Raw genomic sequence first — 23,789 nt, forward strand, 5'->3', positions numbered from 1 at the left:
ACCAGACGGGTACCAAGGCTCCCTTCTCCCCGGGTTGGGGAAGGTACAGTGAAGAGGGCCTATGCTAAGTGCCTGGGAAGACTTGGTCCCAAAAGGGGATGCTTCCTGGATGAAGTCGGTAGGTCAGGTGCCGTGGGACCTCAGGGGAACAGAACCTCCATTTCATACCTGGTCCTCAGGGAGCAGGAAAGCAGAGGCCGTGGAGAAAACTTATCTTTTCCTTTAGTGATTTTCTAGTCCTGTTCATCAAAAAAGGCTGCTGAGAAAAGGTCGGAAGACCTGTGAGGCTAGTTTAGCATATTCATATGTTCTAAGGAAGCTTAAATAGCTGTCTTTTCATTGTAAGCCACCTGGAACCAGTCTTTGCGAGGGGGAGGCCGTCTGGAGTTGCACACCTGGGCAGGCAAAGCTGGAGAAGGAATGCCTCTCCCTCAGAGAGCGCAAGCTCCTTCATCCTAGGAAGGAAGGAGAAATCACAACACGATGTGACGTAAAACATAAAAGGACAAAACTTTTAGAAAGTAAACAGTCTCCACGATCCAGGGCCAGGCACAGGATCCTGACACCAAAGAAAAAAGAAAAAGGAAAAATAGACCCTTGTTATTAAGAGGCTGAAGCGAGAAACGACAGGCTGGGAGAAAACGTTTGCAAACCGCATATCTGACAAAGGACGAGCACCGAGAATACAGAGAGCTCTCGACACGTAACAGTAAAAAAACAGAATCAGTCCAGTTAGAAAGTGAGCAACAGACAAGGAAAGAATGTCATCCAAGAGAAGGTGTCCAGATGGCAGACAAGCACGTGAAAAGATGTCCAACTTCCTGGCCATTCCGGGAACGCAGGCCAAGACCTCGGAGAGATGCCGCTACACGGTTAAAATACAATGTTAGCAACAACACCAAATGCTGGGGTGGATGGGGGGCCGCTGGGTTACTCACACATGGCTGGCGGGAGCAGAAAATGGTGTGGCCACTTTAGAATAGTCTGGCCGTTCCTTATCAAATGAAACATGCAAATACCATATATATGATCCAATAGGTGTTCTCCTGGGCATTGGTCCCAGAGAAGTGAAAAATTTAGGTTCACGCAGAAACCTGTATGGGGAGGTGTATATTTGTAATAACCGCAAACCAGAAACAATGCAAATGTCCTTCAGTGGGTGAATGGTTAAGCAGACTGTGGCCCGTCCTCACCATGGAATACTAGTCGGCAATAAAAAGGAACAGACTCTTCGTATGTGCCCCCTTGGCTGAATCTCTAGGAAGTTAGGCTGAGTTAAAAGCCAGTCCTGAAGGTTACAAACTGCCGGATTCCACTTGGGTACAATTTTTGAAATGACAGACTTTCAGAAACAGAGAACAAATGATTGGTTGGCAAAGGCAAAGGCAGTGAGGGGAGGGGCAGGAGGGAGGCAAATATGGTTACCAAAGGGCACACCAAGGATCCTTGTCCTCGGTGCCCTCACTGAGGTAGAGCGGAAAAATCAGACCAAGGTGGAGGGGTTGTAGCAATGTCAGTATCTTGGTTTGATGCTGCATTATAGTTTTCCAAGACCCCACTGGGGAAATCTGGCAGAAGGGTACCCAAATCGGTATAATTTCTTGGAGCTGCATTTGAATCTAAAATTTATCTCCAGGGGCGTCCAGGTGGCTCAGTCGGCTGAGCGTCCCAACTCTTGATTGCGGCTCAGGTCATGATCCCAGGGTTGTGGGATCAAGCCCTGCATCGGACTCTGAGCTGAGTGTGGAGCCTGCTTGGGATTCTTTCTCTCTTCATTCTCTCTCTCTCTCTCTCTCTCCCTCTGCCCCTCTCCTGTTTGCACTCTCTCTCTCAAGAAAATAAACACAATTTTTTAATTAAAAAATAAAATGAGACTGTCTCCAAATAGCAAATTTAGTTCACTTGCAATGTGGATTAAGTCGTGTGTCTTCAGTAGCTCCTCCCCAAGTCAGCAGCTAGCGGTGCGTTGCATGACGGGTCAGGCCTCCCTTGGGTCATCTTGCACATCTGGGAGTCCGGTGAGCTCTAGAGCTGGAGCCAGAAGTCCCCAGAGACTTGGTTGCCTCAAGCTGGCGGCCAGGGAGTGGGTGAAGCAAGGTCTGGCCACTTTCACCCTGTGGTGTTTGCTCGTTGACGGGTGGCTTTCTTCTACTCTTTTCTCAGGATTGTGTCCATTTGTTCGTTCACTGAGTAATCCATTTGTCAGCAGAGATTTCTGGAAGGCCCACTGGACATCAGGCAGCTGATGGGGTGGCGGAGGAGTGGGTGGGAGGTGCTCTGAGATGATCAGGTGGCCCCAAGAGGGAGCCGGTGTGGGAGCGAGGTCCAGATGAGAAGGAGGAAACAAGGAAAGGTCCTTCTAGAGGGGGCGACGCTTGAGCTGCCATTGGAAGAACGCGTGGGCCGAAGGCAGAGAAGGAGCTCCCGGAGAGGTGTAACCTCATGCTTCCGGAGTTGGCTCTCTGGGTTCGAATTGGGACTCCTTTAACTGCTCTTCTTCTGGTTATTTTTCTCTGGAACAAGGACGTATGGGGATCGTTCTGAGGATCGCGTGAATTGCCTTTTGTAAATGCCTGGTCTCCAGCAAGGGCTGTGTAAGTGTTTGATAAGTGAACGGAGAGCAGGAGGTGAAGAGACCTGTGGCATGCCCTTGAAGCCCATGCCAGGGGGCGGGGCAAATCAGGACTGCCCAGGAGAGAGCAGGTCCCTCCCGATGGCATGGCTTTGCGGTGAGGGGCAGAGCTCAGCTGCCGCCCAATGGGGAGCTGGCTCGAATCCCTGGAGTTCAGGGCCACACCTGCTGTCCTGACCAGGAGAGCACTGCTCCTTTCTCTCTCCTTGTGACCGGCCCCTCCCCCGTGCACCCCGACTCCACTTGGAAGGTAGCAGAAAGCAGCTTTCCCCATGAGGCTGTCCGCACGTGCTGAGGATGGAGACCTGGGGCATTTGGGGGAAACTGGACTGTCAAGTGTCCTGGAATAGAGAGCCCTCTTTCCACCGCACCCCTGCCCCCCCATGTGTGACCAGCAGCAGCCCCTACGGAAGCATGGTGGGTGAAGCCCCCTCCCCTCCTGACCCTGCATTAGTGTTTGCTGTGTCACCTCCTTGGGCTACTTAACAGAACACTGAATCAATGTTCACTTAAAGTCGTGTCCTGTTGGGGCGCCTGGGTGGCTCAGTCAGTGAAGCGTCTGATTTGGCTCAGGTCGTGATCTCACAGTGCTTGCGCTCAAGCCCCGCATCAGGCTCTCTGCTGTCAGCGCAGAGCCCCCTTTGGATCCTCTGTCTCCTTCTCTTTCTGTGCCTCCCCTGCTCTCGCTCTCTCTCTCTCTCTGTCTCAAAAAAAAAAAATGGATAAAAGTATTGTCCTGTTGTCCCCTTCCCACCCCCACCCCCATGTGAGAGTTAAAAGAAAGGGAGGGAAGGGAAGATTTGGTCTCTTTGCTCAAGTCACAAGGGTGCCTTTTCCTTGTTTTGACCTTCTTCCTGGGTCACCAGGGAGAAGTTTATTTCAGGAGACGTTTCTGAAGATGGTGGGCTAGAGCCACCACCCACCCACCCCCTCGCCGGGTCTGGAAGGGCTGAGGTCTGGGCTGTGGAACCACATGGTCCATTCAGCATTGGTTTTGCTGGGCAGGGGAATCCAGAAAGCCTTGGGGGACTGTAGGCAGAGTACAGGCCTCTATTTGCCCCTCAGGAATGTGGGTGCATAAAGCTTGGTCTATGCCACACAATTAGAAAGGGGCCCTAGCAAGGGGAGAGTTCTGGTGCTGGTCTGCCAGCTAGGTGCCATCAGTGTTTGCTGCAGAAGACCATGTGCCCTGGGCCCACTGCCACCTCCCGACCACCTCAGTGGGTCCTGGCACCCTCATGTCTGTGCATGAGGCCTTTCTTTTGCTGTTGCCCCAGCGGCAGGCCAGCGTCCCAGGAAGTTAACACCCCAAATTGACAACCCTGCTTAACAAATGGCTATTGCAGAATTGGTGTATTAATATCCCAGCTCCCTCGCCCCTCGGTTGGGTGTGCAGTGGCTCCCAGAGTGTCCCTGCAGTGTTAAGCCCACTTGCCCAAAGTGGTAGGGAGTGTGCTGATGGCCCTGGCTAGCCTCCTTCCCTTGCTTGTCCCTGGTGCCCTACAGGTGGCCTGTCACCTCCAAAATAACCCCTTTGCACTCACATCCTTGTCTCCCAGTCTGCTTCTGGAACACCCAGACCAGTGGGGGTTGATGCCACTTCCCTGGCAGAAACCATGAACTTGAAGTCAGATGAGATAGACCACCACTGACAGTGGAGCAGACCTACCTCCCGTGCCTCAGTCTCCTCATGTGCAAAGTGAGGACGATGACCCCCTGCCTAGCCAAGACGCTGCTCCCCGACACAGACACACGTAGTCACTAGTTTTCTAACAAAGATGTCTTGGAGTGGTAATTTGAGAGATTTCGGTAGCCCAGGCTCTCCCTGAGTTGTTTGGAGGAAGGCTGAGTGGCTCTAGCTGGTGGGGGCTTCTATTTCCTGGTTCTTTTCTAGTTTCTGTTCTTGCTAATGGACAGGAAGAGGGGGGCAAGGGTGGGCTCCAGGTGAGTAACCAAACCCAGCTCCCCAAGAGAGGGGGAGTTGTTTTCAAAATCCAGGAGGCCCTGCCCCTTGGCTCCCCTCCCCCACCTGGGGCATATGTGTGTGGCGCTGGGACAATTAGGATTCTTGCTGGGCGCCCACAGCCCACCCCACCCCCGCCTCCGAGCCTGTCTTGAAGGATCTTCTGAGAACTGGTTCCTTTCTGGGAGCGTTTATAAGAGATTTCTCATGGCTCAGTTCCCCTATAGAAAAGTGGGAATTGTAAGTCTTACGTAGCTTAAGAAAGTAAAGGGAGTGAGTCAGAGCCAGACAAGAATAAGTTAACAGTATTCATGGCAGTGTCTTGGGAGGAATTGCCAAAACAGAAAGAAAAGCTAAACACAAAACCAACCAAACAGAAAAAAAGGGAAGCTTGAAGCAGACTAAGAAAAGACGGACAGGAGACAGCCAAACTCCCTGGCCGGGCCGTTGAACAAGGAGGCAGACGGTTTTCTGGGTCTGTGGGTGCATTCTGCCTCCTTAGCCCGGGCCTTTGTGGGACCCGTCTGGGGGAATATTTAGCAAAGCTGTTTATTTTGCATAAACCCGAGTAATGGCCGAGCCTGAGGGAAGAGGAATTGTGTGGGCTGACAGCAGTGTGATTTAACGATGAGCCACCTGACCCCCTGCACCTCTCAGCCTCCCCTGCCGAATACATTCACATTCCTCCGCAGCCCGCTGCATGTTAATCACCCGGGAAGGCTGAGGCCCGAAGGAGGCCCATTGTGGGGACAGAAGTCTTGAAAGCCGTGGCTGGGGTCCTCCCCGGGCTTTGTGGTGGCTTGCGTTGAGTTTGGGGTACTCATTCGTGTTTCCTTTCTTTTTATACCACTCATCTGAAAACCCAACTTGCTGGAAAAGGCGTGAGTTTTATGCTTGGGCCTTCCTGATTTTTCCCAAGCATTTGCCTGTCTCCCAAATCTGGGCCCCTTTCGAATGCAAAATTCACTGGTTTTATTTTTTACTGCAGTATTGGTGGCAGGTGCCGGCCCCCTTTCGAAAGGAGAGTTTCCAGGGGCCCTCATGACTGCCGCGTTGACACAGAGGCTGGGTTTTAACTGTGCCCTGCAGGACTCCAACCTCTAGCTCTCAGCAGCTCCTACTCTGTTCCCTCTCGTGCATTCTGATCCCTTCTGGTGCCTCACCGGGCACCGCCCTGAGGACGTGGCCGACAGTGAGGGAAGGGGCTCCCTAGCTTCAGCTTTGGCCATAAGCCCATGAACTCCCACCCCCACCCCATGCTGGCCCGAGCTCCCTCTGCTGTGATGCTCACAGTTCTTAACCCCTGGGAAACAAGGGGAAAAAAACCAACAAAGACCAAAAACAAAAAAACAAAAAAACAAAAAAACCCAACAACAACAACAACAACAAAACAAACAAACAAAAAACAGAAAAAGAAAATTGCAAACTTGGTTGTAAATGTGGAGCAGAGAAGTTTTTGCTTGGACTGGGCTCTGAATGAATATATGCAAGGAACAGTGCAGTGTTAGGAGGGATAATGGGGAGGTTAAGCATTTTCTTTTCAGAATTGGGGTGAGCACATGACCAATAAGAATACGAAGCCCCCCAAGTTCCATGAGAGAGGACGGGCCTCATGGAAGCGGGTGGGTCTGGGAGATGGGGACCTGCTTCTACCAGGAATCTTCCCCAGTCACCCCTTCCTTTCCTCTTTTTAAAGGGAGGGTCAGGGGGGCGGCACCTGACTAGCTCAGTTGGAAGATCATGTGACTCGGTCTCAGGGTTCAAGCCCCATGTTGGATGTAGAGATTTCTTAAAAATAAAATCTTTCCATAAATAGATAAAATGAGAGATTTGCTCCCCCGCTGGCTGCTTACGTTTTCTGACTCTGACTCTCAATATTGGCAAAGGGCTCTGAAATCCTTATCACTCATTCTCTCTTGTCACCTCCCCGTGGGACAGATGCCACTCTTCTGTCCCTTTGTACAGATGAGGAGGCAGCGATCAGGGAGTGCACACAAGCGAATGCCAGGAGGGTGAACTGTGTGCAGCTTTCAGGGGTGTGGTTCCTAGCAAGCTAAGAGTGACGGTGTTTAATTTTTCCTGTCCCCATCTCTCCTTCCCCAAGTCTAGATGAAGTGATTCTTGCCTGCCTCATTGGTCAGTGCACCTCTCAGCACTGGGTGTGGCTAAGATTTCTCCCTCCCTGGCTGCCTTCCTCCTCCCCACCCTCCCTTTCTGTCCCCTCCTGAGGACTGCCTGGAGGCAGCCTCCACCGCCATGCCAGACGCAGTCCCAGACCTCAGGGAGCTGAGGTTCATGGGGAGAGTCTATAGGAAGCCACAGGGCCATGGCGTCAGAGGCTGTCGGGGTCCAGAGGGAACCCAGAGGGGGCATGCCTTCCCTACCCGAGATGGGTTAGGTCCGGCAGGGCACAGGGAGAGGAGGAGAGTCTTGACACGTAAACGTTAGCCACGCAAACGGTAGCCAGGGCAACCACAATGGAGTGGGGTGTATATTTAGAGAGACACAAGGGCGGTGGCCTTTCTTCCAAAGACCAAGAGTAAAACTCTAAAGGCAGGTGATGCCAGTGCCGTGGTTTCAGCAGTCCAAGTTTGCAGGGAAAAACTGTACCACCAACAATTGGCATTCTGTTGTACAGATGGCAGTGTTAACGGGTTTCTGCTTCCTTTGAAATTCATAACGGCACACCTCCTTTGAAGCCTCGTTCCTCTTTCTCTCTTTCTTAAGGAGTCTCCAGCTTGGGTATCAATGACTCAAGAGTCACCAAGAATGAACCCTTGGTGAGGTTTCTTTATTCATTTTTATCCTATGTGGTTCTAGAGGCAGGCTCCAAAAATGCATGCAGTTTAATAGGAGATCAGAGTAAAATAAAAGGGGATCATAACATAAAAATTAACAAGTCAAAGTGGGGGGCAGTGTTTGTAGGGGGCAGGGGCTGGGGAGGAAGGTGCACGGCCTTCTGTCCCAGGAGCCTGTGTGAGTGATTGAGGGGAGGGGGGACAGGAGGTGGGAGAGAGCTTCCTATGAGCAGAGGCCGCAGAAATGCTCTGGGAGAATAGGACTCTCCCCTTTAGGTTACCCCAAATATGGGTGCTCTCCCCACGAACCCCTCTCCCATTGATATACCCCACTCTGTGTCAATACAATGCAAATACCTCCAGACTTCCTGACCTTGTCTATGCCAGCCTCAGAGGGGGGAAACTCCCTGAGTTTATTCCCTGGGAGGGGAAATAGGGCTTCACCTTTTGGGTCCAGAATCTGTTTCTCTGTCCAGAAGTGGTGTGGGCTCTGCGCCTTTGAAGATTCTGTCCAGGTTCCTCATGGGTTTAGGGGACCACGTCTTCTCTCAGCTTTGCCTTCTCCATGCTGAGAAACCCGAATGCTTCCACGTTTCCTCATAAGAGGTAACAGTACCGTTTAAAAATATAATAAGGTTGGGGCACCTGGGTGGCTCAGTCGGTTAAGCATCTGACTTCGGCTCAGGTCATGATCTCGCGGTTTGTGAGTTTGAGCCTGCGTCGGGCTCTGTGCTGACAGCTCAGAGCCTGGAGCCTGCTTTAGGTTTTGTTTCTCTCTCTATGCCCCTCCCTTGCTCACGCTCTGTCTTTCTGTCTCTCTCAAAAGTAAATAAACATTAAACATTTTTTAAATAAAAATAAAAGTATAATAAGGCCAGTCAAAATACTATTTTTGTTAGGAGGCATCCAAACTGTGGGCACAGGATTTCAGGAGGGAGAGTTTCTGTTGGGTTTCCAGTCTTCTTGTAGAAGACACCCGCTTGGGATTTTGTGAGCCTTTCTTGATCAAAAGGTGCTGGCTTCCCTTGTCTGCGGAAAGTCTTCTCTGGCCTAAAATCCTAAGGACTCTGTATATCACCTGTTCAGACACTCAAACGTTGCATAACTCTCTCCATGTGGGAAAAAACAAACAAAACAAAGAACAAGGGGGAATTTGCTATCTTAGGCTTTGCCATTAACAGCTGTGATCTCAGTTAGGCAGATGGCATCTGGGAGCCTCAGTACTCAGCCCCCGTGCTGACAGGGGTCAGTACCATGAGTGGGTTTGACTGATAATCTTTTGGGTTGAACTGTTAATATCTTTGTTCCTATACATATATAACTCGGTCATCTCTTTAGGGTCTAAAATTGAGACTTTTTTCACTTTTTTCATTTCATGAAATCATCCAACAATTTCCACCCCAATTTCAGCTGGCGGTAGGGGCGGCATTTTGTTTTGTGATTGGCATCATGGTCATGTCCAGTGGGACTGGTTTCGGTCCTAGGCTTTGGGAAATTCCCCTTTGCAGCTTCCACCATTCAGAGGAGTAAATGCAGTATTGTTTTCCCAGGGAGGATCCCTTTACCTGCTGTCTTGTCTTACTGTTGTTGTGTGATGTGGTTCCCGTCCACGCTCCCCCCTTTCCAAATTACAGTAAAACGCAGTGCCATTATGCACCGCTATGGTAGATTTAAACAAACAAAATGGGGGCGCCTGAGTGGCTCGGTCGGTTAAGCGTCCGACTTCGGCTCAGGTCATGATCTCACGGTCCGTGAGTTCGAGCCCCGCGTCGGGCTCTGTGCTGACAGCTCGGAGCCTGGAGCCTGTTTCAGATTCTGTGTCTCCCTCTCTCTCTGCTCCTCCCCTGTGCATGCTCTGTCTCTCTCTGTCTCAAAAATAAATAAACGTTAAAAAAAAAAATTTAAACAAACAAAATGATTGTCATAAAAAAAAAATCATTCCAGCCCTGTGAGTTTGGGATTCTGTTTTCCCCAGACATTTGCTGTGTGTGCAGAGAAAAATAAATATCTCTGTAAACATATGTTGCATTTACAGTGAAAAATAAATATCTAAATAAATATCAAGCTTTGAAAATTGGAGCACTCGCAGAAGTCAATGCAAATGGTGTGAGCGAGGGCTGCCCTAACTCGGAGGCGTACATTCGCCTATTTGCTCTTAACTGTGCTGTGTTTGTCTTTTTCTCCCCAGCGTGGAGCCCAGAGCCCGGCTTTAGGGAAGGGAAATGAACATTTATGGGGCATCCACTATGGGCTCCACACTTTACATAGAGAGCTTCGTTTTATCACCACCCACCCCTGGCCTGGGTGATAGGAATTGTTCCTACCAGTTTTAGGTGAGGAAACTGAGGCTCAGAGAGGTAAAGTCATTTGGGTCAGACGACACAGCTACCGGTTGCCATAGCTGGGTCTTTCCCTAGCCCGCAATGAAGGAGGAAGCCAGCGGGCCAATGCACGCAGGTATGCCCGTGCGGCGTTTTTTTAAACCCAGAGCCAGACCGTCGTCAGCTCCTGGCACCTCCAGACACAGGATGAACTGAAGGGTCTGCGTGAGAAGGTCCAGGGCTGCTCTCTTCCCTCCCGCAGGCACAGGATGCCTGGCCGCTCTCACATTTACACCTCTCCGCCAAACCCAGGGGCCTTAGCTGGGACCCCTTCCAGACGGCAGGCCTCCTGCACCCTGCCAGGACAGCTCCCTCCTTGGGCTCACGGGGAGCAGGACTGCAGCTGGGCCTCATTTGTGCATTGGAGTTTTACAAGCCGGCGTCTTGGTAGGAGATGGGTTTTGCAGATCCCTGTAATATAGAAGCAAACCCCGTAGGAGAGGAGGGAGAACACGCTTCTCACTTTAGGCCTTTGCTCCTGAGGGTTTCCTTTTTTGGACATGTGTTCTGTGTCTGTGTGTGTGTGTCACACACACACACACACACACACACACACATCTCACCAGGCTGCAGCTGTGGAAGGACAGCCCCCCGAGCGTGCCTCTGGCTGGGCCATCATCTCCCCTGCCCGGGGCCTGGAAGGCCTGGAAGGCCTCACTGGCTGTGGGAACCTCTTGCTGTTGAACTGAGAGCGATTGTGTGAGCCGGGCGGCTGGGTGCTTGCAGCCTGAGGACTCGCTTAATGCTCAGGCCGGGCCTAGACCCATCAGGCCTCCCATCTGGCCTCTCTCTTGTGGCTGCCGGGAGGGTTACATGAGGTACTGGATGAAAATATGCTTTAGAGACGAGGTCTGCACAGTGAGTACAAATGAAGGCTGTTTTTCTTACTGGTGTCCAGCCCAGGTGTGGGCCTGCAGTAAATTGTAAGTGGCTCTGTGAGGGGACAGTGGCCCTTTGTGGGAGCGTGTGCCATGGCTCTCCAGCACCTTAGCGTCCGTCACTGGGAAGCCTGTTCTCATTCCTTCTTTAACAGAATATATCCCTTCAACCAGGGCTTCTCAAACTAATCGCCCCAGGATCTGGCTTAAATCCAGCTTCTGAATCTATAAGTTGGAGCGGGCCCAGGACGCTTCGTTCTAAACACGTACCAGGTGATGCCAAGGCCGCTGGTGCTTGGGCAGCCCTTTGAGTAGCAAAACCCAGGACAGGCAATCTCCAGATCTGAAAGTCACTTCTGCTTGGTGAACCTAGTTGTCATGTTCTCATGAACTCTAAAAGCAACTTACCAACTACCTGGGTGACCTTGGGCTCAGGAACTGAGCACTCGCTGCCTCAGTTTCCCCTCTGTGCAGTAGGGACAATAAACCTGGCCCCATGAGGGTTGCGTGGCTTAAACAAGATGGGGGACAAAGCCTGTTTCCTTCGAGGCTCTGGATAAACATTATTTGCTGTCCTTCCTCCGACTGCCTTTTACTCTCACAGCCCCCCAGGGGCGAAATAGCCAAGGGACATGTGTGACAACAGTTGCTGTTTCAAAAACGTGGAAGTCGGCCCCATGGGGCGGTTTGCTCAGGCTGGTGGAGGAGGTCCCCACGTCTGCTGCTCCCCAGTTCAGGTTCAGCATAGTGCCTTCCCTCAGTGGGATGAGGAAAGACCCAGCAGCCTTTGGACTTTTCACAAATTCAAAATTATTTGTATTTTTTTTTTTTTTTAGGTTAAAAGGGATCACATAGCCTTTTTGCCTGATGGGTACAAACCTTAGCTTTGGGGCTTTGTACCAGCACGATTTCTTTCTCACACACCCACACACTTTTTACCCTCACCCCCCACTCAAATCTGTAAACATTTTTTAAATGTGTATTTTCTTTCAAAATAAAGCCACTTGACGCTTTACCAAAATGAGCTGCTGACATGAAATTCGCATTTGGCAAAGCTCTGTCATCCGTGTTTTACTGAGTGTGGACTATTGTAAATTAAGTGAAGTCAGTGGTTTTTTTTTTCTTTCCCCCAAATGGTTATAGAAGGAGAGCTGCTGCTAAGTAAAAGATAAATTACGGCCGGATGTAAAGAGGCATCATTTAAAAAGTGTCAGGATACAATTGGGTTCTTAAAAACCATGCAGAGCTGCTAAATTCACATGAAAATTGAATGGTGCGGGATTGCCCAGGGTGACAGCGTCCTTGGCATTGATTTATCCCATCTGTTTGGCCAACCCATTATTTCAGGCCTCTGGTGGAGAGGCCGCGTCCACTGGGGAGGGTCCCCACGTCCTCGGTGCCCAGCGAGACCCCAGGTGAGCACGAGGAGAGCAGAGCCTGCACATAGAAAGACAGTGCGTGTGGGACCCGACCTCAGAAAGGCGGCATCCATAGCGAGCAAGCCCTTTTCTTATCAGTTCTGATAAAATCCTTGCAGTATCCTCTTGAAGGTTGACCTTAGACTTAACATAACCACTTCTCCCTTGTTGAACTTTTAGATCGCCTCTCGTCATTTCTGCCTACAAGTTCTGTTGTGATTACACCTCAGCACCAGTGTTCTTTACCAGTAGGTGTTTACCCTGGAATAGATCAAAAAGTTAGATCACAGAGTCCAAGGGGGATTCGTGAGGTGCATAACCAAATTATCTCTAACAGTTATTTCCAACAGGGTGCCTCGCAATGCCCCTTCTGGCAATGTGTGTTCTCTTGCTAATTTTTTTAGATGGAAAATGGTATAATTTAACTTTCAGGAAATCAAGACTTTTTGTCCCCCCCCCCCCCCCAAAAAAAAAGAATCCTCATGCTTAGGGAAGCACCGGGGATTGTGGAGGCCCAATCTGGCAGTTTCTGGCCAGAATCTGCTCACTCCAGCTCTTGGGAGCCATTCTCCACATCTCCCAGAGCCAGGTTCAGTGATCGCTCATTGGTAGCTTGAAATCAGCCGCAGTGAGAGCATTTACACCATGGAAATTGGCAAATGCTATAAGCCAGGACTCCGGCCTCCGCCCAAGACTTGGTGGCCAACATTTATCAGCATACCACTGCAGCCTTTTAAACTTGGTTATGGAGCGCTTGCTGAGAAAACACGTGATATATAAGAAAAGCCCACGGTCTGGTTAGGAGTAGCAGTGGTTAATCACAGTTGTCACTGTGTGATCGAGGGCTGTATCTCTGCAGGACTGCCGAGTCCCTAAGTGGGAGAGGACATGGTTCCATCAGGCTTGAGTATTCGAGGAAGGCTTTGAGGAAGAATTAGAGCTTACACCGGCCTTTAGAGGGTATGCAAAATCAGGAAGGAGTGACGGCTAGAAGGCACGATGTGTTTCTTGGGCTGTCAGGAGGCCCTCATTTCTTGTCCCAGGCGATGGCTAGAATGGAAATTCGAGCCGGTGCCATGAACCCGGGCTATGACATTAGCCAGAGCCCCCCACCCCCACGCCCTAGGGTCTGTGCCACCCACCCCCCGTCTCTCTTGGCGAAGGGGAGGGGTGGTGGGATGCTGTGCACTTCCAGTTCCTGGCATCTGGTTCCCACCTCATCGGAGGTTGGAGTTCACCCTCAGCAATCTATGGCACGCATGCATTTCAGAGGAAATGCCTCATTGGTCCCCAGTGCTGGGTGGGCCTTGTTTGTATTTGTGCTTTGTCTTTTTGCCTCTCTCAAGGAGAAATGTGTCTTGTTGTCTGGATGGATGGGGGAAGACAGGTGGAGCTTGTTGAGTATATTTGGAAGCGGCTGAAGTGGTTCATTTCTTTCCTTTTTTTAAAGTCTATTTATTTATTTTGAGAAAGACAGAGAGAGTGAACAGGGGAGGGGCAGAGAGAGAGGGGGATAGGGAGAATCCAAAGGCAGCTCTGAACTGTCAGCACAGAGCCCCATGTGGGGCTCGAACTCGGAAACCGCGGGATCATGACCTGAGCAGAAGTCAGATGCACAACCAACTGAGCCACCCAGGCGCCCCAGAGGTTATTCATTTTGAGACTCTGTGTGTAATGAATGGTTCAAGCTGAGGCATGGGAGGCAATGGCATTCAAAAAAAAAATGGGTTCAGAGGAAGGATTTATTGAGGCCCGTTCTTCATGGCAGAATCTGAGGCCAGACAGCCACAGGGGAACTATTCAGGGTTGGGTTGGGTTTAAAAAGGCAATCCAGATAGTTTGTTTCAACTGTTCACCGGGCTCTTGGTAGTGGGTGCTGAGTGCTGGTGACCTGCTCCCTCCGGGCCTCCCTGAGACAGCTGGGACCTCGCTTCTGACACACTGTCCCCAGAGCCTTCCGCCCTAGAACCTGTGACTTTGGCACAACCCAAAAAGACAGGTTGGCTGAGGATATGTGAGAAGAGAAGAATGAAGCCAGCCTCAGGGTCGGACTTGGCCCTTGGTGGTCCTTTGTTTCGTGCCTGGTCTCCTTGACTGCAGCAGGCACTGTAAGGGGTATGACAGAGTCTCTGTCCACACTCGAGGTGCACAGAAACCTGCCCCCCACACTCGGACAGAGCTGGCAGTAATGGCCAAATGAAGATGAGCCTTCCAGGACCCCACGACCCTCAGCACTCCCTGCCTCTGGCTGCTCTGCCCATCGATCCCACGCTTCCTTGTCCCAAAGGACCCAGAGGGCTTATGACAAAAGACTCTGTGAGAGAGGCCTCGTGGGGGATGCTCCTGGGGAAACAGAAGTCTGACTGGGGACTCTCCAGGGGGCCAGGGAAGTCAGGGACCCCCGAGGCAGGTGCGTGTGCAGGGCTGCTGGCAGGTGAGGTTGGGGAGAGCACTGGTGGGGGAAAGCCGCCCTCTTCAGCTCCCCTCGGTCCTAGAGGCAAGTTCATCCTGTGAGGACAGCCACGGACAGTGGGCTCAGCTCTGCTAGTGGTGCCACAAGTGACCAGGAGGACGGATGGAGGCCCCGCTTGACTTGAGCTCTGGAATGTGCTAGGATCTTCTGGAAAGTGAGCGTTTCAGGGACACCAAACAGCATCCTTGCCTGTAGGACACTGAGGTGGTGGGACGCGTTTCCTGTAGGTAGAAGCCATTTGTTCCTTCGTTCATTTATTCGTTCTTCTTCATCCCTCGAACACTAACCTCTGCCTGCTGCGTGCCAGCCCCGGACCATTCTTCCGTCCAGATGGCCATTCAAACAGGACTCACTCAGATGGAAAGGGCGGGACCTGGGCTCCGAGGGCATGTGGGTTCCTGGCCCTGTGTGGGTCCTCATGACTTCTGGGTTGGGTTCTTTGACCATCCAATAGACGCACGTCTGCCTGGGTCCTTCTGGGTGCAGGACCTGGTGTCCGTGGGAGCGTGCGCGAGCAGTGGGGTGGCTGCCGAGGGAAGATTGGGCTGTGACCCAAGACCCGTCTTCCCGGAGGAAGTGCAGCTGTTCTCCACACCCCCTTCCCAGTGGAACCCCCGGGAGGGGGGGCTTTTAAAAACGCTAATGTCCTGGAGCCCACCTCAGAGATTCTGTCTCCGATGGTCAGAGCTGGGCTGGGCATTGGCCTTTTAATTCCCTGCCGTTTCTAATATGCTTCCGAGGCCTGTGATCCTCTGAGGTTAAGGAACAGGGGGTTTGGGGAGTGGGGGTCATGCACCCCCTGCATCTGGCTTCTGCCCGGACCTCTGGCCCCATGGGGAGAGGAGAGAGGTCAGCTGGTGGCCCGGGGCAGGGAGGTAGAAGGATGGGAGCGTCTGGGCTGCAGACTTTCCCTCAGCCATTAAAGTTTATCGTTGCCATGGACAGTGATTGAAAAAGGCTTTTTGCAGGACAGAAATGTGAGTAATGAAACTTGCCAGCTGATACCGACACAGGGCACTTATCTCATAAAAATATCCCCCGTGTCAAAAGGTTTCAGTAAATGTGCCTGGAAGTATTAGCAGTCGTTTCTGCCAGCCTCGGGCTCCCCCGGGGCCTGCATGAGGGGCTGTAAAAGGGGGCTCTTAGTTCCTGCAGAGGAGGAGGGAGGAGGGAAGGAAAGAAGAAGGGGAGGGGAATCTCAAACCCGGCCTGCTGCCGGTGGGGAAAGTGCGGGTTCTCCCGGCGGCACCCCACCCCCAGTTTAAGCAGTGGGGGCCTGTCCCTTGTGCATCCTCTAGCCGCCAACTTGGAGGGTGGGAGTGCAGCTTATGTGAAGGCAAGGGTGCTGACAGCGAGCCAGGGCACGAAGTTACGTTTGTGTGATCTCACTGGCTGCTCCCATGACCCTATGAGGGAAGGAGGTTACATAGAAGGAAACTGAGGCTCAGAGAGGTTGTCTGACTTCCCCAGGGTCACACGGCTAGTAAGGGGCAGAATCAGGATTAGGAGCCCAGAACTGTCCTCTTTCAGGACACCCAGAGTCTGGAATGAGTTCTCACTCCGGGAGCGGGATCGCTGCCCAAGGTCGAGGCTAATCTGGGCAGGCCTCTGTCTTTCGCACTGTGGCTGCTCGTACACCTGGGCTTGGGTTCAGGCCACAGAAAAGGTTTCCTGCCTGCTTCTGGAAGGCTCTATGGTAGGAACACAGGTTTTCAGGTTAGGCCCAGGCTTCTGTGGCCCCTCTTATTCCACTTGAGACCCAACAGAGAGCTGAACACACTGGATGCTTGTGAATTAGGTGCTGGCTGCCTCACTGAGGTCCCCAGGGACTTGATGAGGGAGGGGGCGGCACCCCTGTACTGGTCCAAGTTTCTACCCAAGTGGTGAGTACCCAGCTCCTCCTGCCCGCTGCCCTCTCCTGGGCTCTGGTCACCTACCGAGCTCACCGTCGGCCTGGACGGGGCCGTGTCCAGAGGAGGGCTACTGCTTCTCTCTGAGAAGGCACCCTGTGCTCACCGCAGGCAGAACCGCCTGCCTGCTCAGCACCCCGCAGTGGGAGCTAGGTCAGGGCTTTGGGGCTCCCGCTGTTTCTCTTTTTTAATTGAAGTACAGTTGACATACAATATTACATTAGTTTCAGGCATACAACATGGTGATTGGACCATTACATACATCGTAACTCTCCACAGTAAGTGTCGTATCGCCATACATTGTGACCGTATTATTGACTGTGTCCCTTAGGCTGTACTTTTCGTCCCTGTGACTTATTTATTTTATAACCTTTTGATCCCCTTCACTTAGTTGGCCAATCACCCCATCCTGGTCCCGTCCGGAAACCTTCTATGCCTTCCTGGTCCTCCCCTGTTGACCTGTGCGTCTCCTGGTGGCTGAGAGATCCTTGAGACCAGGAACGGGGTATTTCCCTTCCCGCATCTCCAGAGCAGAACCTGGGCCCAGTCCCTGAAGGCATGGGCTCTCCGATGGAGAAGACAGAACTGGGAGCCTGGTGACCCCTAACACCTCCGAGCAGAAGTGGCCTCTCTTGGGTGGGAATGCAGCTTACGTAGAACCATGGGGAATGTGTTTTCTGCGGCCAGGGACTTCTGGGTCTCCACTTTTCCAGCCAGCTACACTGTAATAAGAAAGCAGTCGTCACGGATAGGCAGGCCGGGAAGGCGGTTAAGCCTCAGACTCTAGAATCACAGGCAAGGGTTCAAAGCCTTCCTTGCCAGGTACTCGCTGTGGGATCTTGAACGAGTTGCATACACTTCGGGTCCCAGTTTTCTCATCTGTAGAGTGGTGTAGGGATGGTGTCCCCCACCCCCGACACACACACACACATATGGTTGATATGAAGAATAAATAAGCATGAATATCAAGTGCACAGAGTTAGGCCTGACATAAGCACTCAAAAAATGCCTGTCATCTTATGTCCGTCCATAGTTACTCTTGGGGCACCTAGGTGGCTCAGTCCGACTCAGTTTCGGCTCAGGTCATGATCCCAGGGTCGTGGGATCGAGGTCCATGTCAGGCTTGCACCGAGCATGGAGCCTGCATAGGGTTCATTCTCTCTCTCTCTCTCTCTCTCTCTCTCTCTCTCTCCAGTTCTCCCCCCAGCCCCCTACCTCTAAAATTAAAAAAAAAAAAAAAAAAAAGATACTGTTCGAGTTTTTATCACTGGAATGTTGAGCACAGTATTATTACTATGGGAACAATACAGACGTAGAGGTTGGCGCCCTCGTGGGCATTTATTGTTCTTCCTTTGTGCTCTCGGGTTGGGGGCAGCTAGACGGCTGGCTTGGACAGCAAGCTCGTATTCCCATGGGACCCCACACAGGTCATTACATCCGCCCCAATGGCACTGTGAGGTGAGCAGAGGCTGATCATACCGGGACATCTGTCAGCGATGAGGGTGGCCCTTCAGGCTCTGGTCTCGTGGCCTGTTCTCTCGGTTTCTGCTTGGCTTCAGCCTGAGCGGGGCTGGGCATGGGAGCAGGGGTGCCCAGGACCAGCCTGAACACGGAGCACGGACGTGGGTTTCGGGGCGACTCGTCCATGCGCACTTGGGTAGAACAAGGAAGTGATGTTCCAACGTCCTTCCAGTTGGCAGTGCTGTGGGAACACCTTCCAGAGTCCCTGCGTGTGAGGGCCCTTATCTTTGAAGCATTTGGTCTGCTCCATCCTGCATGCGTGTGTTCCGTACGTTGTTCACTGAGGGTCCCTCCCAGAATCTGGAAAAGGGAAAAGAAGCCAGGGCCCCGGGTTCAGACTCCACATGTTCCAGAACTGTGGGGCAGGAGGGCCCTGTGGCCCATCTAGAAGGCGAAAGAAGGCGCCGTGTCTGCTTTCAGGGAGGGAAGGCTCCCCCACCCAGATCTGGCCCCATACCCCTCCCCACTCACAGGCCATGCTTGGCATCTGCCCTGAAGCCGTGGTTTGGGGGAAACCAATGTTATGGGAACAGCTCCTGGCTCTGGCTAGTGCCGCTCCAGCCCGGAGGCAGATTCAGGGTGGGTGGCTTGGTTTGGGAATCTTATTTTGCCCGGAAAGGAAGGGGAATCAGTTACAGGGTAGGGCACTGCGTGGCTTATGGCTGGTGGGACAGACTGTCTGCAGAAGCAAGATGCAGGCAGATGAAAGTTTCAGATGTGTGCCAAAGTTACCCTCCTCCTCTGCCCTTAAGGTGCGTCTCTGGCCCGTTGCAGGAAACGAGGGTGCACTGTTGTCCGTGGCTTGAGCTGAAGGTCTAACCCCCAACCGAGTGGCTGCGAGGGTCCCCCAGCTCTGGTCCCCTGAGTCACCAGAAGCCAGAGGATTGCGGCACGATCGATGTCGTTCTTTCTTGGGAATAAATGCACCCTCCACCTTTTGACGGGCTTGGTGATGAGGGTGCCACACGGAGATCCCCTGGGAGGCACCTCCCAGACTCAGGGAGCCCACCTGATGCTCCCAGACTGGCTGGGCCCTACTGGCCCCTTCCCAAATGTGGCCCTAGCAGCCCCTACTTTAAGTTCTGCTCTCCCTCCCCAGCGGCCCTTCCAGTGGTCACTACGCCGGCCAGCCCGCCTCTGTAGGCTCCGTCTTCACAAGGCTCTGTCCGTTTCTGTGAATTGTCTCTTTCAAAGTGCCGTGTGGAAGGAAAGAGTATGAAACATTCAAGAGCCCTGGAGAAGGCACATGGATTTCATGGCCCCAAATCTGGGGACCTGATGCTCAGGGGCACACAAATACACACATCCATATGTGGCGGGGCTGCTGTTAGCTTGTGCGCATGGGGATCCCAGCTCGTCCCAGGCCACCGGCTGGTCCCACACCCCCGTGAGCGGCAAAGCTTTATGCAATCGCTCGTGATTTAATGACAGCAACAGCTTCTCCACATGGGGTGTGCACAAGGACCAGTCTAGTCGTACATGGGTCTGTCCATCCCGTTCCCTCAGGGGGGTCCTCGGGATGACCTCTGCAGCTTTCCTGCACTGGGGTTTTTGCATCCAGCTCCCCCGTCCCGACCTCAGCCCCCAAGGGGCATCTGGTCACCCTTGGCCAGGCCTCTCTGCCCCTCCCAGAAGTTTGTCATGCTAACACACAGTTTGGGGTCTCCCGGTGGCCAGAGGCCTGAGGCAGGGTGATTGTAGGACCCTCAGCCACCCCATCCCTTGGCAGGGTTTGCCGAGGTTTGCTGGGGCTTCTTGTCCTAATCAAGGGCTGCATTTTAATTTATGCAAATGGGGGAGGGATGGTGGCAGGGAGTCACAGACATCCATCACCCCATTTCCCGGCACCAGTCATTCATCAGCGGGGCCTTAAAGATAATACACTTTTTGTTTAAGGCAATTACTTAATCTTGACAAACTCGTGTGTTAAGCAGGGCTATTAGTGGGGCCCGTCATTAATCAGTACAAAACCAGGTGGGTGCTTTTTCTGAACTGCAATCACTCTTGGGGACCCAGGGTGGGCCCTTTGCCATCGTGACGGCCCTAATTACACCTGCAGCATGCTAACAATGAGCATCCGGCATGTGCTGTGGGGGCGCTGAGCCACGGGCAGGAAAGGGGCCCATTTTTAACGCCAGTCAGCACGTTTTCCAAGCCAGGCAGGATGATCCATGGGGGTTATTAGCAGGCACCAGGAACACAGCTGGGGAAAACAGATAACCCCCCCCCCTCCCGCGGGGCCCTCCCCCACTTGCCTCCAACTTTACGGATCCCCGGGCGGCACTTAAAAGCTGCTGCGTGAAATACCCCTCCTGCCTTGGGGGTTGCATCCGTGTTTGGAAAGGTCGCCAACGAAGTGGAAATACGGCCCTGTGTCTCCCAGAGTTTGTCGGCTCTGGAACTCCTCCTTACCGGGTCCCACGTGCTCGTCCCTCGTCCGTCACACACCTGTGGCTCCGATCTCTCTCTCCAGGCGGGGCGAGCGCCAGTAATGCTCTAGGGCTGCAAGGCCATCCGTCTGACCCAGGGGGGCAATGCGTGGGGCAGGATCAGGAGAGTGTTAGGGCTAGGCTGGGCTTTGCACTCCACTCTGCAGGCCGCGGCAGAGCCTGGGGGCTGCCTGTCAGGCAGTCACATCCCTCCTCTGGGTCCCCGTTGCTGGGATGGCACTGGACACACAGAGCAGGGCCATTGCCCCACAGCACCTTGCATGGGACGAATGAGCCCGCCTTGGGTTTGTGGAAGGGCAGCTCTGGTTTCCCCGGCCCGGAGACACATTGCGTGTGGGAGTTGGCCCCTAGATTTTAAACCCTGTTTATTTTAAAGGAAGTAGACTCCATCTGCTTTTAATTCACACACTTAGCTCATCAAAATATTGTTTTGTAAGAGGGTTTTTTTTTGATGTCCAGGAAGCCTTTGGAGTTTTCTCTCTCTCTCTCTCTCTCTCTCTCTCTCTCTCTCTCTCTCTCCCCCTTGTCTTACATAGTCTTACTCTAGGAAACAAGATTCTGGGTCCTGTCATGAGATCATGTTTTCTGCACCTCAGTTTCTCCACCAGCGAAATAAGGGGAAGCGGATTTTCCCAGGGTTTGTGTGCACTGGCCTCTAGTCCTGCCGGGTGGGTCTCCAGTGTCCCCAGTTCAGGGAACTACTGTTTCCAGCAGAGGCAGTGGGCAGCCATGGGCTGGAGTGTGAGGAGGGGTGGGGGAGGTGGCTTGTGCCGGAACCACTGTTGAGTCAGTTGGGTCCAGAACTGCATGGAGCCAGTGCTGCCCAGGGAGCCAGGCTTCTGGAAGTCTTCTACGGTTGGTCCTGCCCCGCCTGACACCCTGCATGGGCTTTGCTTTCTGGGGGACTCTCTTATTTGTTAGGTCTTGGGAGTCCACACACCCACTGGCTTGTTTGAGAATGCCTGCCCAAGCCTGCAGAGAAGGCATTGGGGTAGCGATCCAGGGCAGAATTCAGCGTGGGCCTGCTGCCCTGCTCTGTTCTGTCCTGATGGGTCAGGGGTGTGGAAGGACAACCCTGGGATCAGTTAAATGGATAGAAGGAAGGAGGGAAGGAGGGATGAAAGGAAGGAAGGAGGGGAAGGAATGAGAAAGGGAAGGAAGGAAGGAAGGAAGGAAGGAAGGAAGGAAGGAAGGAAAAGAGGAAGGGAAGGAATGAGAAAGGGAAGGAAGGAAGGGAGGGAAGGAGGGAGGGAGGGAAAGAGGAAAGGAAGGAAGGGAAGGAACGAGAAAGGGAAGGAAGGAAGGAAGGAAGGAAGGAAGGAAGGAAGGAAGGAAAAGAGGAAAGGAAGGAAGGAGGGGAAGGAATGAGAAAGGGAAGGAAGGAAGGAAGGAAGGAAAAGAGGAAGGGAAGGAATGAGAAAGGGAAGGAAGGAAGGGAGGAAGGGAGGGAAGGAGGGAGGGAGGGAAAGAGGAAAGGAAGGAAGGGAAGGAAGGAAGGAAGGAAGGAAGGAAGGAAGGAAGGAAAAGAGGAAAGGAAGGAAGGAGGGGAAGGAATGAGAAAGGGAAGGAAGGAAGGAAGGAAGGAAGGAAGGAAGGAAGGAAGGAAAAGAGGAAGGGAAGGAATGAGAAAGGGAAGGAAGGAAGGGAGGAAGGGAGGGAGGGAAAGAGGAAAGGAAGGAAGGGAAGGAACGAGAAAGGGAAGGAAGGAAGGAAGGAAGGAAGGAAGGAAGGAAGGAAGGAAGGAAAAGAGGAAAGGAAGGAAGGAGGGGAAGGAATGAGAAAGGGAAGGAAGCAAGGAAGGAAGGGAAGGAGGGAGGAAGGGAGGGAGGGAGGAAGGGAAAGAGGAAAGGAAGGAAGGGAAGGAATGAGAAAGGGAAGGAAGGAAGGAAGGAAGGAAGGAAGGAAGGAAGGAAGGAAGGAAGGAAGGAAGGGAGAATAACTGTTAATTGGTTGCTAAGATTCAGAAATGAGGAAGGACTTTTGGAAAGCCACTCTTCACCATATTTTATATATCAGTAAGACTTCTATTTAACCTAGATTAGAATTCTGTATAAACAGAGTTTAACAGTGATAAGGCAGCTGCTATCCACACATGTCAAATGTAGCTGGCTCGAACTGAGATTGCTGTAAATGTAAACCCCACAACCAATTTTGAGGAAGCAGTACAAAATAAAGGAATATCAAACATCCTGTTCATAATTTTCATATTGGTTATATATTGACATGATAACATTTTGGATATACTGAGGTCAATGACGTTGTATTATTAAACGTCATCAACTGTATCTTTTTAGAGTTTTTTTCTTCCACGTGGCTACTAAGAAAATTTAAAATAACATACGTGCCCTGCTGCCTATGTCTATTAACCTGAACTGCATTTGAAGGGCACTTAGAGAAGAAACCAGTGGTAAGGATTGTCTTAAAGGAAAGAATCCCTTTGAGTAACAAAGGGGCCATACTGACAGGGGGCTCCCGAGAAGTGGTCCTTAAGAGACCTGCTTCGGGAAGGAACGAAAGCATTTTGTAATTAGCTGTCAAATGCAACAGGAAGGAAGTGTAGAGCCCCAGTTCTCCGAGGTGATTGACCACTCTTCTCAATGCAAATTCTGCCGCCTGGTTTTGAATCTCATTGACTGGCTTTAGCAGGCTCTGCCTGAGAGCACTCAGAAAGGAGTGCCTCAGCCAGCCTGGGAAAGCGCCATGCCAGTGCCCGGTGGAGACTGAGTCAGGGTCCCTTGAGAACCACAGCGGAGTGACCACAGGCTCTGTCGATGCTCCCGGGAGGACCAGAAGCAGCAGCGAAACACTGGGCTGGGGAAATCTTTTGCAAGAGCTCTGCACAAGAGGAACCAGATGGTGGGGAAGGAAGCAAGGTGGCAGGTGACACCTTGGGGACCCCTGGGGATCAGGCAGAGGAGTGGTGCAGACACCCTCCTGGAAGGCTAAATGCCACCCCCACCCCCACCCCCGCCATAACAAGTGGGCTTTTCAGGCAGTGACAGGACAACACAGAAGCTGCCAGCCCATGGTTGCTGGTGCTCGTTGGCAGGTGAGTCTGTGAAGGGTGACAAGACCCAGGGGGATGTCTGTGCAGGTGAACCTGAGAAGCAGCGTTGGGTCCACACTGAAGTGCTGACATCTGTCCTGGGGCACAGGCACCAGCTTGTGGGTCACTCTCTTCCCCGACCCCCCGGGCTGGATCCGAGCTTTCTGGAGGGTCCCTCAGAGGTCTTCAGGGAAGACTTTCTGAGCCATGGTCTCCCGGGCCTCAAATCTAATGTAGATCTTAGGGGGTTGCATACTACTTGCTTTGGAACAGATTCTGTGGCCGGGACAGTTTTCAAACTTGATCAGGCTCAACCTTC

The 23,789-nt window shown here is 52.4% G+C and overlaps 1 protein-coding gene and 1 long non-coding RNA gene across 4 annotated transcripts in view; one reads left to right on the forward strand and one right to left on the reverse strand.

Moving 5' to 3' along the window:
• The window catches only part of GLI2 (GLI family zinc finger 2), a 257,247-nt gene that overhangs the window by 160,223 nt on the left and 73,235 nt on the right, over positions 1-23,789 (forward strand). The window contains exon 1 of one of the 3 annotated variants that reach the window (XM_060625417.3): positions 10,159-10,632. The exons of the other annotated variants lie outside the window; for them this stretch is intronic. Coding sequence (XP_060481400.3) covers position 10,632 — 1 coding nt within the window. The 5' untranslated portion in view covers positions 10,159-10,631. Of the gene's footprint in view, positions 1-10,158; positions 10,633-23,789 lie in introns of those variants that run through there. 3 annotated transcript variants of the gene reach the window in all.
• Positions 17,767-20,769, reverse strand: LOC132673016 (uncharacterized). Its single transcript, XR_009607831.3, has 2 exons — positions 20,387-20,769; positions 17,767-18,274 (listed from the first exon to the last, which is right to left on the reverse strand). It is a non-coding gene; the product is annotated as an uncharacterized LOC132673016 (long non-coding RNA).

The sequence above is a fragment of the Panthera onca genome, chromosome C1 (assembly GCF_046562875.1).
Source record: "Panthera onca isolate mPanOnc1 chromosome C1, mPanOnc1 haplotype 2, whole genome shotgun sequence".
NCBI classification, from domain to species: Eukaryota; Metazoa; Chordata; class Mammalia; order Carnivora; family Felidae; genus Panthera; species Panthera onca.